This window comes from Pangasianodon hypophthalmus, chromosome 1 (genome assembly GCF_027358585.1).
Source record: "Pangasianodon hypophthalmus isolate fPanHyp1 chromosome 1, fPanHyp1.pri, whole genome shotgun sequence".
In the NCBI taxonomy this organism is placed as follows: domain Eukaryota; kingdom Metazoa; phylum Chordata; class Actinopteri; order Siluriformes; family Pangasiidae; genus Pangasianodon; species Pangasianodon hypophthalmus.
The window spans coordinates 24,637,193-24,651,338 of NC_069710.1; the positions used below are offsets into that span (position 1 = coordinate 24,637,193).

The following is a 14,146-nucleotide window of genomic DNA, read 5'->3' on the forward strand; positions in this document are numbered from 1 at the left end:
TATTAACAAATAATACGCCATTCAAATGCAGCTATAAATCCCTTTATATTTGCATTTGAATGTCTGTTAAACAATATAGTTCCTGCTGTGACTTACATTATGACACCTATAAACAGTTGTTCCTTTACCAGCCTCTCTCTCTCTCTCTCTCTCCCTCTCTCTCAAAGTTAATAGGGCCAAAAACTGCAGCTTGTCATGTTACAAAACTGCAAAATGCAAAGTCCTCTGCCCCAAAGACATTCCTTGTTGTGAAAAACTTAATAGAACAGCTTTACCTTTGACAGTTTACACACACTGACACTGGAGACTCCTTCCAAAAATGTTACAGTACATAAAAAAATCTCTTTACAAAAAAATTCACCATATCAATGGCTACGTTTACATGAACATCAAATTCAGTTTATATTCGGGTTGCAGCTATATTCCCGAATATGATGTTTATATGTGTACAGGCATCGGAATACTCCTGTATACATGGTTGTTGTAAGTATGCCTGAGTTGCTGTTCCTAAATACCTAGTCTACAGCTAAGCATCTGTTAGCACCCACAATTCCTTGAGAACTGAGTATGCACATGTATCTCCTTTCAGTGGATTTCTGAATAAGGTGATCACATGCGACCAATTTCTGATTAAAACTGGCATATTCCAGGGATGGGAATCAGAATTTGGGGAATCAGAATATCGTCTTAATCTGAATCAGGCAATCGGATTGTGGCGTTTAAATGAGTCCATACTAATCAGAATATCGCCAAATTCTGATTAATATCGGAATGTTGATGTGCATGTAAACATAGTCATTGATTAAATGTTTTACTTTGTTAAATAACAACACATTTCTCAGTCTATTTATTATTGTCGTTATAATATATTAGGCGTCTGCCATACGCGTCCCTGTGAAAGAGCTGTTCCTGTAGAAATGATACAGCATTACTATAAACCTTACAGCTGAAATCACTTCACAGCTGCTGTTATAGAAAAGTAATTAATAACTGCTGACCAATCACATTCAAGAATTGAACAGCGTTGTGATATAAGCAAAATAAGATTTGTTCTCGGTCACGAATCGATTCGTCGATTCTTCGATTCGTTCATGAAGAGTTGCTGCACTGTACGATGGATAATGCGTTGGTGAAATTTTGAATCGCGATGACCCGTATGGGCTTCCGTAGCTGCCGACTGAGGAATGATGGCTGTTTGGTTATGGTTTCGCTGCTTGTTCGGGCCCAGTCTGTACCGGATCCATCGCCCACAGGACCACCCCCGACCCGAGAGCAGAACAGGAAGGAGGGTACGCACTCGACTCTTTTGCAAAACTCCTTCAACAGTAAACAGACTTTCATTTTTAATGCGGTCTCTTCGGCTCATCTTCGGCAAAGCTCGGCTCCGTCCGAAAGCACACTCTCACTACCGCACTACTTCTTCAAAATACTACTGTACTTAGTAGTATGCTAGTATCCTAGGTGACCATTTCATGCTGTTCTCGCATACTACTCAGTCCGCTAGTATGCGGTTTCAGACACTGTGAACGTGTGGTACAGCCAGTATAGCTAGTTAGCATGCTAATACCAGTTGTAAAGGTTGAAGGTATGTCATAGTGACCTCTAAGCATAATTTCAAAGCAAAACAACAAACCGTTGACATTGCGAGGATTTATTAAGATTAGCAGTAGAAAATAAACACAGGAAGTTGAACTGTGTAAGAATTACTTCAGTTCCTGTGCAGAAAATGAAGCGAGTTTGCTACAAGTTTCTCTAGCTGTTATACAAGTTCACTACACTGGATGTGGAAGAATTCCTTCTACACAAATATGCAGTGCACTGTATTTACCTGTTATTTATCCAGTAACAGCCAAGAACCCCTTTAACTGTAAAGTACATTCTTTTATCAATATTTCTAAATAGTCTGTTTATTTATTATATCCACAGAGACTTTTATTCCTGAACTTTCCACACAGAACATGCTAGGTCCAAGTTCAGTTCATCCAAGTTCAGTTTCAATTCCAGCAACAGTAATTAATAATAAATATCTTTGATAATGGTGAGCTGTGATTTCCAGCTCAATAACCCAATAATGCACAGAGAACCATCTGGACGTGAGCTCCAGGGTCTATACTGTAAGGTTGAGGTGTTATACAAAACAGTATTTGTGTACATGAAGTTCAGACACTGAGGCAGTCTGTGCGGTGGCCCTAAAGTGCAAAACACTAACAAACCCAAACTGCAACAGTACATAAAATAACACAACAGATTCTGTTGTTATGTTTTTGGTTTTGTTGGTTCTTTTATTTTGTTGTTGTGTTTTTGCTTTTTATTGGTGTGTTTTTGCTTTTTGTTGTTTTTTTTTTTGGGGTTTTTTTTTTCGGTTTTGGTGTTTGTGATTTTGTTGTGGTTTTTTTTTTCAGTTTTGGTGTTGTGTTTGTGATTTTGTTGTGTTTTTTGGTTTTGGCGTTGTGTTTTTGGTTTTATTGTTTATGTTATTTGTTGTTGTGTTTCTGGCTTTGTTTTTGATCTTGTTGTGCTTTTGATTTTGCTGTTGTGTTTCTGGTTTTGCTGTTGTTGTGTTTCTGGTTTTGCTGTGTTTTTGATTTTGTTGTGCTTTTGATTTTGTTGTTGTGTTTTTGGTTTTGCTGTTGTTGTGTTTCTGGGTTTGCTGTTGTTGTGCTTTTGGTTTTGCTGTTGTGTTACTTTATTTGCTGTTGCGTTTTTGGTTTTTTTAAAGTGTTTTGCACTCTAGACCCACTGTACGTCTGTCCCCAAATGATAGAAAACTAACAGTTTGACTTGTATGTGGCTGTCACTTGCAGGGTTGGGATTACCAGCCAAGAGGTTTGGAAAGACACACTGACAGTATCCTTGGTTGGGTAAGTGACTTGCAGTATGTCATGGAAAGTGTACCATTTCCTCAAACAAACCAGATTCAACTCGAGTAGTGTCGGGTGTTTTAGATCAGGAGAGAACATGAAGATGTGTGTAACATGTCACAGCTGGAAAAGATTGAGAATGATTGCTGTTACAAGTTACAGGAATATATCAATATGTCATGTTTTATCCAATACGCTTCTGGTTTTTTTGTTTGTTTTTTTTTCTGTCTGCATACTGGGCACTGTTCGGAATATTTATTATCCTGAGTGTTTATTGTATTTCTTATATATTTTTTTGTATAGCTCAGGTTTCTCTTCATTCACACATAAATCTTTCACCTTTTACTAAAGCTTTCTGTGGAGTGGAACACTGATGCTTATTTATGCTGTTCCAAAGCTGTATGCGTGGCAGTGGTAGCTTAGTGGTTAAGATGTTGGACTTCTGATCAGAAGGTCATGAGTTCAAATCCCAGCACTGCTGAGCCCTTGAGCAAGGCCCTTAACCCTAACTGCTCAGTTGTATAAATGAGATGAATGTAAGTCACTCTGAATAAGGGCATGTGCCAAAATGTCGTAAACAGAATGAAATATTTTTGCTCGTGTATTTGCACTTTATGTAGTCTGTGTACTACATACATACTACGTAGTGCTGTTGTATTATGTGGTGCTGCATGTTCCTGATTAAATGACATTTTGTTTCATTATATATGAGTTATACAGAGGAATGACAATAAAAGCCACATGACTGGAACTTGATGTACTTGCCCCAAGAGACTTGTGTCCTGAAGGTAATTAAAATGTGTTTTTCTTCTCTCCAGGCTTCAGTGCTGTGGTCCCTATCCTATTACAGCTCGCCTCTCATTCTCTGCTATCTCTACAGGAAAGGTATACAACCACTTGCTCGTACACTTAATGCTCAGGTTCCAAATCCAGTTCTTGGAGAACCCCAACCATTCCACATTTTTGTTCCGTTCCACCTCCTGTGTCAGATAATCAAGGGTTGTGGCCTCCTGATTGCTTCTTCGCTGTGCGAACAGTCGATAGATTGCATTTGCCTCCAACTATGAGTGCTGATTATAATGGTGGCCTAATCAAGTCTAATCATTCTAGTTGAGTCATATGCTAATGCTGTACGTGTGTAGTACTTCTGTTTTTGGGGAAATTCCTCAGTGCAAGTTGTGTGTGTGTGCAGTGGCCTCCTTGAAGCTGTTTGTGTCTCGTATCAAGTGGGTGTATACACAAAAGAGTTTCTCTGTGAGAATGAAATTAAATTCTCCTGTGTTTAAGTGGTTTTAAAAGAATGTTGTGGAGTGGTTGTATTGTGGACATGTAATAGAGCTGGACTTTTGTATACAGTTACTGTGAATTAATGGTAATTTTGTTTCATTAGTTAATTTACCACCACAGAGCAATCATATTAAGCCTATAACCACTTGGAAGTTATTTGGATTAGTGTGTACACTATCTGTTGTCAATTGATTTATAAATGATTAATTAATCATTACTTAATGATTACTTTGCTTGGGGATTTGTTTGGTTGAAGTATGAAAAATGCAACAAAAATATCAAAGGTAGATCTGAGTTTGTATTCAGCTTTTGACAGACAAGTTTTATTGTGTCATTAAATCTAAAAGCCAATCAGACTCCCATTTGCGAATTCAGGCCCCATTATTACACTGGTTTACCAGGGGAATTAAGTTTGGTGTATAGAGTTGGGGGTATTTCCAACTGTTTTCCCCCCCCCTCTGTTCAATGACATTTTCCTGTGGAATCAACGTTAGGCAGTTTTGAAAAATGTACAGTCTTCAAAATGAGTTGTGTGTGACCCTAAACACTGCAAGACTTTTTATTAGTATCACATTATGAAATATTTGCACTTCCCGTTAACATGCTCAAGTCAAGCTTGCTTCAGTGGATAATCCCACCTAGATACTTTAGACTTGTTCCTTCTAAGAACTGCTGCTGTAATCATAAAGACTGTCCTGTTCTCATTGGAGACTCTTATTCGCAATATAGTCATAAACCTCCTTTCAACACAATTAGAATTTTTGCCTTACTCCTCAACAACTGCATACATTAATGATTTATAATCACACTATACAGTGTCTCCCAGAAGAGGATGAGTTCCATCTTGAGTCTGGTTCCTCTCAAGGTTTCTTTCTCATGTTTTCTCAGGGAATTTTTCCTTGACAATGTTGCTTCTGGTTTGCTCATTAGGGATCAGGATCTAGATCTGGATTTCAGTAAAGCTGCTCTGTAACAATGTCTGTATACTTCTAACTTGAACAGTCATTTAGGTTTATTATGGCTTGAGATTATCAAATTCTGGTTACTATGAGATGACAAATTACTACATAGTAAGGATAAGGAAAAAGATATTCTGATATTTCTGCATTAAATTTGTGAAATATTGTATTGTTGTATTTGTTTTCAAACGTTTGTTTCTGTTTCAGGTTATATCTGCAGCAGTAAGCTCATTCCTGTCAGCCAGTACGTTGGCACGGTGCTGGTCTGTTTACTGACAGTAGCGTGTCTGAGAGGTGAGCTGTTCGTTATCACCTGAAATATATTTGAACTCCCTTCAAATCAATCGTTTATACTCTAATGCAGTGTAACAAGCAAAATACAGCACATCTTTTACAAAGGTGGTACCTCATCAGAAATGACTTATTCTGAAACGCTTCTCCCAATTAAAAAAAAAAAACTATGGTGCTATCCTCTGCCACCAGAAGAAGTAAGAGCTGTAACTAGCAGCATGCGTTTGTGTTTTTGTTGGGCTGTTGCTAGGCTGGGGTCGCTGGAGAAACCCCGAGTATCACCAGTTTATCACCATTCTGGAGGAGACCAAGAAGAACCACACAAGCAGCAACAAGGTGAGGTCATGACCACGTCTTAGCAACATTCCTATTCCTACTGAGACCAGCATCCTGATGCAATCAGCACTGATGTAATCATGCCTCTGCTGGCGCTGTTTGTGCTCCATCCTGTTTAGAAAAAACTTGCCAGTTATGATTTCGACTTCTCGCACTGGCCAGCAGATTTCAGCTGGAGAGAAGTCAGCAATCCGTAAGTTGTGTATATATGTATGTGTGTGTCCGTGTCTGTGTGTGTGTGTATATATATATATATATACATATATGTATGTATATATGTATATGTATGTGTATATATATATGTATATGTATGTGTATATATATATGTATATGTATATGTATCTAGGGGTTGATGATGGGGGTCTTCCTGTGTTGACAGGAAGTTGTCGAAGGCAGGAGTTTCCCTGCTGAAGCCAGAGCCCAAGCACAGAGGAGCAGCAGACAGTCTGCTGAACTCAGTACGAACATTGCCATGCCACGTCGTCAGGTAATGTGCACACATACTGCATTGTAACATAATTAGATAACACATAGCAGGTCTGTGGTTAAAAATTTAACTACTTAGATGGTTTAGTATTTGAATTCATTTAAATATTAACAAGCTCACTTTATAGAGGATAACCTAACAGCATTGTAGCTCCTACATAGTGCACTATCTACATTACATTTATGGCAGGGTGACTTACATTTATCTCAACAACCTGGCCTTGCTCAAGGGCCCAACACTGGCAGCTTGGTGCAGCTGGGATTTGAACTCACAACCTTCTGATTAATAGTCCAATGTCTTAACCCCTGAGCTACCACTGCCCGCTGTGTTGTATGCCCATTTGAGACATGACCATGGAAATACCTTTTGGAATAAACTGCCTACGTGTAATATCACTTTTAGGGACATATACATTGTTAGTTTTTGACATTAGAAATAAAATTGATATTTTTTGTTATTATGGATGTTATAGGCGATTTATTCAGCGCCTTTGACCAACAAATGATTCAACAGAGTTAGTTAGGTGAATGAAAATACAACATGGGATGTTAAACATTTAAATGTTGACTGGATAATGCTTAAGTAACTATTAAGAAATGTAAGTAGTCTTTGAACAGTGATGGTTGCCTGACAGCTGAACACATGCACATTACATATTATCTTGTATCATATAGTACTGTGTGGTGATCTGGGAAAACAGGTCAGATGACACTGTGGCTAAATTCTGGCAAACAGTTTTTGAGCAAGATTGTTTTTTTCCCCTGCCTGTAACATTGTTCAATCCCTCATGGGCCATTTTATTTATTTTTTAATCTTTTGACCTACTTCTGGCAAATATCAAGTTTTACTTGCTGTGGTGTGATTCCTCACACAGTGAATATCACACTTTTAACAAGTTGTTGGATAGCTGCGTGTCTAAACAATTCAGTTTATATATTTAGATACTGACACTGAAAATCGCTGGAATCTTTAAATGCATTTTTTTCCCTTTTCAATTTTGGGGGTAACCAGAAAAAACTAGTGGTGTTAGTCGTTAGTGCTTCTGGATAAGAAAAACAAACATATTTCAGGAACAACTGTAGTTTTCAGAACTATACAGTTGAGGTCAAAAGTTTACATCCCCCTTTCAGAATCTGCAAAATGTTTATTATTTTACCAAAATAAGAGGGATCATACAAAATGCATGTTATTGTTTATTTAGTGCTGACCTGAATAATATATTTCACATAAAAGATGACCCCGTTCAAAAGTTTACATCCCCTTGATTCTTAATACTGTGTTGTTACCTGGATGATCCACAGCTGTGTTTTTTGTTTACTGATAGTTGTTCAAGAGTCCCTTGTTTGTCCTGAACAGTTAAACTGCCTGCTGTTCTTCAGAAAAATCATCCAGGTCCCACAAATTCTTTGGTTTTCCAGCATTTTTGTGTATTTGAACCCTTTCCAACAATGACTGTATGATTTTGAGATCCATCTTTTCACACTGAGGACAACTGAGGGACTCATATGCAACTATTACAGAAGGTTCCAATGCTCACAGATGCTCCAGAAGGAAAAACCATGCATTAAGAGCCGGGGGGTGAAAACTTTTTGAATTTGAAGATCAGGGTAAATTTAACTTATTTTGTCTTCTGGGAAACATGTAACTATCTTCTGTAGCCTCTGAAGGGCCGTACTAAATGAAAAAATATGATATTTAGGCAAAATAAGAAAAATGTACACATCTCCATTCTGTTCAAAAGTTTTCACCCCCCGGCTCTTAATGCATGGTTTTTCCTTTTGGAGCATCAGTGTGCGTTTGAACCTTCTGTAATAGTTGCATATGAGTCCCTCAGTTGTCCTCAGTGTGAAAAGATGGATCTCAAAATCATACAGTCATTGAAAGGGGGATGTAAACTTTTGACCTCAACTGTATATGGTATAACATTTTGAAATTCCGCCATAGATGTGTGTGGGTGTGGGTGTGTATCTGTATATGATTTTATATATATATATATATATATATATATATATATATATATAGCTTAGACATCACGCTGCTTTCCTGTAATATCACTGTAGTCTTCCGTATCTTATGACCTTGGCTGTTTTCATTTGGCTTTACTTGTCCATGTAACACTGAAGCATACTGTCCAGGTTTGGTGTGAAGTTAATAGTTTCATACAAAATGATTGACATTTGCTGAAACCACTCACCATGATACACTCAGTGTTTAAGTGTTTTATGTTGTCTTCATAAAAACGTATGTTGCGTTTGGGTTCCAGCTATATCGTAGCTCACTCGTTTGGCCGGAGGATGCTGTATCCAGGCTCTGTGGGTCTGTTGCAGAAGGCCATGAGGTCAATGCTGCAGCAGGGCCAGGCCAAGCTAATCGAAGAGGTAACTTGAAAACACATGCATATTTAAAAAAAAAAAAAAAAAAAAAAAAAAAAAATTCTGTCAGCATATAGGCAAGTTTATTTAACTTCTCTATTTGCTTTAGTATGATGGTCAGAGAAGCAAGCTGGTGGCATGTGACGGAAATAAAATCGACACCATGTTTGTGGATCGGAGAGGAAACAGAGGCCCAAATGGGAAAACTCTGGTAAGCAGTCTAGAGCAGATGAGAGACGAAAGACAATATGTGGCGTTAAACTATTTATACTATAGCGCTGTTGAATTCTCAAATGTAACTGGTCACTGATTAATTTTCTATGACAGCAGCTCTGACGAGGTGAATCACAGGTTTATGGTAATGCATTCATCCTCATACATTATCATTTCTGTGGTTGAAAACTAATTCACAGGGATTTGTGAGGTGGCTGCTACACATAAAAAAAAAAAAAAAATGTGTTTATTTCTTTTGTCTTTTTCTGGATGGCATATTCAGAGTGTCAGAATCAGAGACAAGTCAGAGATAAAGCTGTAACTTCACCAGGATGGAGAGCATTGTCGTTCCTCTGTAACATGACAAGTTGCATTTTTTTCTTGGTCTAATTTCAGAGTGAAAAAAAGAGAGGCTCATGAGGGAACAGCTGTTCGTAGAAGAACTGATAAGCAATGACAGGAACAAACTTGTTTTGTAGACATTCTGCAACATTGAACATAACTACAAACTGATAAAAACTTGACATGCAAAACGCCTAGTCATTCTTGTTACTAATTTGTTTGCTTCAAATATCCTTAAAATATACTTCAAACAGGAAGGGAGCTATTACAGAAAAACAATTTCTGACATTTGACCTTGCTGTGACCTTGTCCCTGTTTGGATCGGTTCCAAAATCGGATCAGGTCATCAGCTGGTTACAGTGATAATTCCTACAAATTCCAGATAAATCCTACAAACATTTAACAACTTGTTCTTCAGATATTGTGTTAACGAGAATCTTGGACACACAGACAACCCACAAACATAAAAATCGTTAAAAATAGTTGGCAAATTGCTGTGGAGAAAGAGGAATAAACCCCTCTGAGACATGTTGTTATTGGAAAATAATCAACTTGAGGGTGGGTGGTAACTAACCCTTCTTCATGTCTGACTGAATGAGACCACCTTTCATTCATCATTTTCCTACAACAGCACATCCCATTGTTTTGTTTTTTTTTTCTTATTCCTTACGACAGTAGCAAAGGAGGGTTCATTGCGTAGATGTGTAAAGTGCATTGTGTGTTACAGGTGATTTGTTGTGAAGGGAACGCAGGCTTCTATGAGGTTGGCTGCATGAACACTCCACTGGATGGTGAGCATTTATGTGGTCAATTCTAAAATAAAAAAGTCACAAGAGAAACCTTTCTGAAAACAGTTGAATGATGTACCTCTCTGCCTCCCTCCACCACTTTCTCAGGTGGCTACTCAGTCTTAGGCTGGAATCACCCAGGGTTCGCAGGCAGTACGGTAAGTATCACTGATCACAGGGTCAGATTATCAAACCAGGCCCTTATGTGCAATCTCAAGTTTCCGTGCTTTCCTGATGCTTATCTCGCCGTTAGAGAACATTGCAATCTACATCAAGTCATCCATAACAAAAAAAAAAACAAACAGTTGTCAGAATACAGCAGAGAAATTGCAACAGTTTCACATTTAACATATCTATGTTTGCATCTGTTTCAGGGTGTACCATTTCCTCAGAACGAGGCGAACGCAATGGATGTAGTGATCCAGTTTGCTGTGCACAAATTGGGCTTCCAGTTGTGCGACATTGTTGTGTATGCCTGGTCCATAGGGGGCTTTACAGGTAGGCAGATTTTAAAAAAAAACACTTTCCTGCCTTTAATAGGAGCACCTGTACCCTGTCACTTGGTCTTTTCCCAATCTTGAGCTGTTCAGTTTGGGTGAGTTTGTGCCAACTGTAGCCTCAGATTCTTGTTCTTGGCTGACAGGAGTGGAACCTGATGTGGTCTTCTGCTGTTGTAGCCCATGTACATCAAGGTTCGATGTTTTGTGCATGTTGAGATGCTTTTCTGCTCACCACAGTTGTAAAGAGTGGTTATTTGACTTACCCTAGCCTTCCTGTCAGCTCTAATCAGTCTGGGCATTCTCCTCTGACCTCTCTCATCAACAAGGTGTTTCTGCCTACAGAACTGCCACTCACTGGATGTTTTTCGTTTTCCCCACCAAGCTGACTGTTGTGACTGGAGACTGTTGTGTGTGAAAATCCCAGGAGATGATCAGGCTCTGAAATACTCAAACCAGCCCATCTGGCACCAACAACTGTCCCTCAGTCAGTCACTGAGAACACCTTTCTCCCCCATTCTGATGTTTGATGTGGACATTAACTGAAGCTTTAACTGTATCCGCATGATGAATTGAGTTTCCGCTATATGATTAGCTGATTGGATAATTCCATGAATGTGCAGGTGTACAGTTGTTCCTATTAAAGTGGCCTGTGATTGTATTTATCAATTTTGTTTTGTACACAGGTGCTGTCTAACACAAACCTGAACTTCATCATTTTATTAAAGGTAATTCTGTGCTCGATTTTTTTTTTTTTCCTCCCTTTCTCCTCCTTTCTCCCTTTGCTTTAGCCACTTGGGCAGCGATGTCATACCCCGAGATCCGTGCACTGATTCTGGACGCCTCTTTTGATGACCTCCTGCCCCTGGCCTTAAAGGTCATGCCCGACAGCTGGAGTAAGTGTCCTGACAGTCATCATCTCTGTATGCTGTTAGGCAGTAGTGTAATGTAGCAATGCTTGATTTGTGCTTGTGTATGGGAAACAGGACCGCTGGTGACCCACACAGTCAGGCAGTACATGAACCTGAACAACGCAGAACAGCTTTGCAAGTAAGATCCTGTACACATCATAATAGTATAGTCCAATAAACTGTAAGTGTACTTGTGTGACATGATTGTGCTGATTTGGTGGCTCTGTGCAGGTACCAGGGACCAGTTCTGTTGATCAGGAGAACCAAGGATGAAATCATCACAACCACGTAAGCTCTCATACACTCACTCACAATGATCCTTCCTTTTATCTGTACTGATTGGGATTGTGGTGGTGTTTTTTTTTTTTTTTCCCTCAAATGGATTAATACACAATTTACACTGAATATGGTTTTACTGTGCTCTGATGCAGGGGACCAGAGGACATAATGTCCAACCGAGGAAATGACCTACTGCTGAAACTGCTCCACTACAGGTCTGACAGAACTTAATTCACTTTTAATCCATATCAGAGTAGGATCATTGACTGAGGATCAGTTTGACTGCTGTGTCCTGGTTGATGAAAAGAAAGGCTAGAAGCTGACCTGACACCAGGATTAACACACCCTTGTAGAAGCACTCTGTTGGACTGCATGCTAATGGCTAAAATGATAGTCACAATTTTATCGCTTGGTATTTAAACCAGCAGTTATTCAGCCAATCATCTTACTTCAAAAGGAAACAGCTTTTTCTTTCATGTTGTACATCATAAGTATAAATCCCTTCACATGTATGATAGCTTACCTCAGTGATGTTTCAGTATTACAGCAGATTATGATTTAGTAATCAAAAAAGCAAAATCGTAAACAATTATATTGAGGTCAGTTTTGCCTCCGATTTTGTGTGACTCAGGTATCCTAAAGTGATGACAGACGACAGTGTCAGAGCTGTCAGACAGTGGCTTGCAGCTGGATCACATGTGGAAGAAGGTGTGTGTGTGCATTTTCTGTCTTCTTCTGCTTGTTTCTAGTGGTTAAGAAATGATAAAAAGAAACAGTTCCTTCCTTTTTCAGAGTCTGTATACACTGGGTATGAGGTGGACGATGACTGGTGCCTGTCTGTGCTGCAGTCCTATCAGACAGACAGAGATGCTCCTTTCCCCTGGAGTGTTGGTAAGAACACTGTTTACTGGGATAATCACTATCCTGACTATTCAGTTGTTTGTCTCATTATAGTAGCAGGAGGCTGGTGGGGAGGTTAAGACAATTTAACTATTAAAACAAGTTCATAGCTCCATGCTTAAGACTAGAGATGGCTGGTCTTGATATTGGATGGGAGGGCTAAAATCTAGTATCTATAATTTCAAAAGCTCTACAGTGAACCTTTTAAGGGTTGAGCAGTGCATTATATCATCTGGTCCCATCGATAGCTTAATAAGAATGAAGTGGGAAAGACTATTGCACTTAAAGACAGATAGGCAGCTGCATTCATTCATTCATTCATTCATTATTATTATTAAAGAGTTTCAAGTCAGTATTTCAACTCCTTATACTTTTAGTTGCCCATCTAAAGGCATTTTGGGGGAACAAAGTATGACTTTACATTTTCATGTTCATTCATCTCACATGTGCCTTGTTAATCACTGCTAATGACTGCTAGTAAATCTACAGACTGGGCTAGAAAGAAATCAGCCCCCTCCACGCTTCTTCCTAACATTCTGTGTATTTTTTTTCCTCACAATCGTTTATGATGCTGTTGCACTTGAATCCCCAAAATAACCTGCCATAAGACATTTGTAAACAGCAAGTAATGAAACCTTATTGAAGTCTTTTTAATTTTAGCAAGACAAGGGGGCTTAGCCCTGCTAGATCATGTATACCAGCCACGCCTGATTATGCCAACTGTATAAACACCTAGGGGGGGAAAGCTGAGCTGTAATATGCTCTTCTGTGTTACCAGGTGAGGACATGGCGCTGGAAGGCAGACGGCAGCTTGCTCTTTTCCTGGTGAGGGGAAAATATCACTCCTGCTATACTGTATTATACTACAAGCACTATTAATTAACGTTAACGTTTTAATAATTCTGTATGGTGCACTAGCCAAGATCTGCATTGGTAATCAAATGTTAAGCCTTCTGATTTCACAGGTAGGAAGAACAGAAACGTGGATCCTTCACATAAATGTTTTTTTTTTTTTTCCCTTACCATTTCTCCTAGGCTCGAAAGTACATGAGGAATTTCGAGACAACACATTGCACTCCACTCCCCATCTCAGAGTTTCACGTACCCTGGAAGCTCTAAAAGCCAGTGAGAGACTGGGCTGGAGAGACAACGCGAAGCACTGAGAAACCTTGGTGGAAATTTAATGTTCAAGTTTTGATTGTTAATGATGTGCGTTTTTGTCATTTGGGTGTCTGCATGGTTCTTTTAAAGAATTTGACGTCGAAGTTGGTGTTTCTTGGGCTTGAAATAAATGAACGTGAACAGAAAGTTCCTTTGGAAGGAACTGGGCCGAACCCTTTGCTCTCAGTCTGTTTCTCTGTCCTCTGTTTTGTGAGCAGTCTTATTTATTATGAAATATGCCCTAAAATACATCCTGAATGTGACTGTATTAAAAACGCTTAATAAAGACAAGGGATGTTGTGGTTCATGTGAATACCAGCAGCCCACTTGATCCAGATGAAACCTCGATGCTGTTTCTCATACACACCAGCCTCTTCTGTTTTCTACATTTAAATGCAAGTCAAGTTTAATTGTTCCACAACCCTTTTTAAGTTCAGGAACGTTCAGAAAAGAGGCCAATTT

The 14,146-nt window shown here is 39.0% G+C and overlaps 1 protein-coding gene across 1 annotated transcript; it reads left to right on the forward strand.

Annotated features, from left to right (window-relative positions):
• Nucleotides 1-1,132: 1,132 nt before the first annotated feature.
• abhd16a (abhydrolase domain containing 16A, phospholipase) lies at nt 1,133-13,989 on the forward strand. The gene is made up of 20 exons (XM_026940257.3): nt 1,133-1,289; nt 2,805-2,861; nt 3,680-3,746; nt 5,315-5,401; nt 5,649-5,734; nt 5,854-5,927; nt 6,114-6,221; nt 8,485-8,599; nt 8,703-8,804; nt 9,876-9,939; nt 10,045-10,094; nt 10,311-10,434; nt 11,225-11,329; nt 11,420-11,483; nt 11,576-11,632; nt 11,776-11,838; nt 12,255-12,331; nt 12,416-12,514; nt 13,302-13,348; nt 13,559-13,989. Exons 1-20 carry the CDS (start codon nt 1,185-1,187, stop codon nt 13,640-13,642), a joined length of 1,635 nt encoding a protein of 544 aa, XP_026796058.1. The 5' UTR covers nt 1,133-1,184; the 3' UTR covers nt 13,643-13,989.
• The last annotated feature ends 157 nt before the right edge of the window (nt 13,990-14,146 follow it).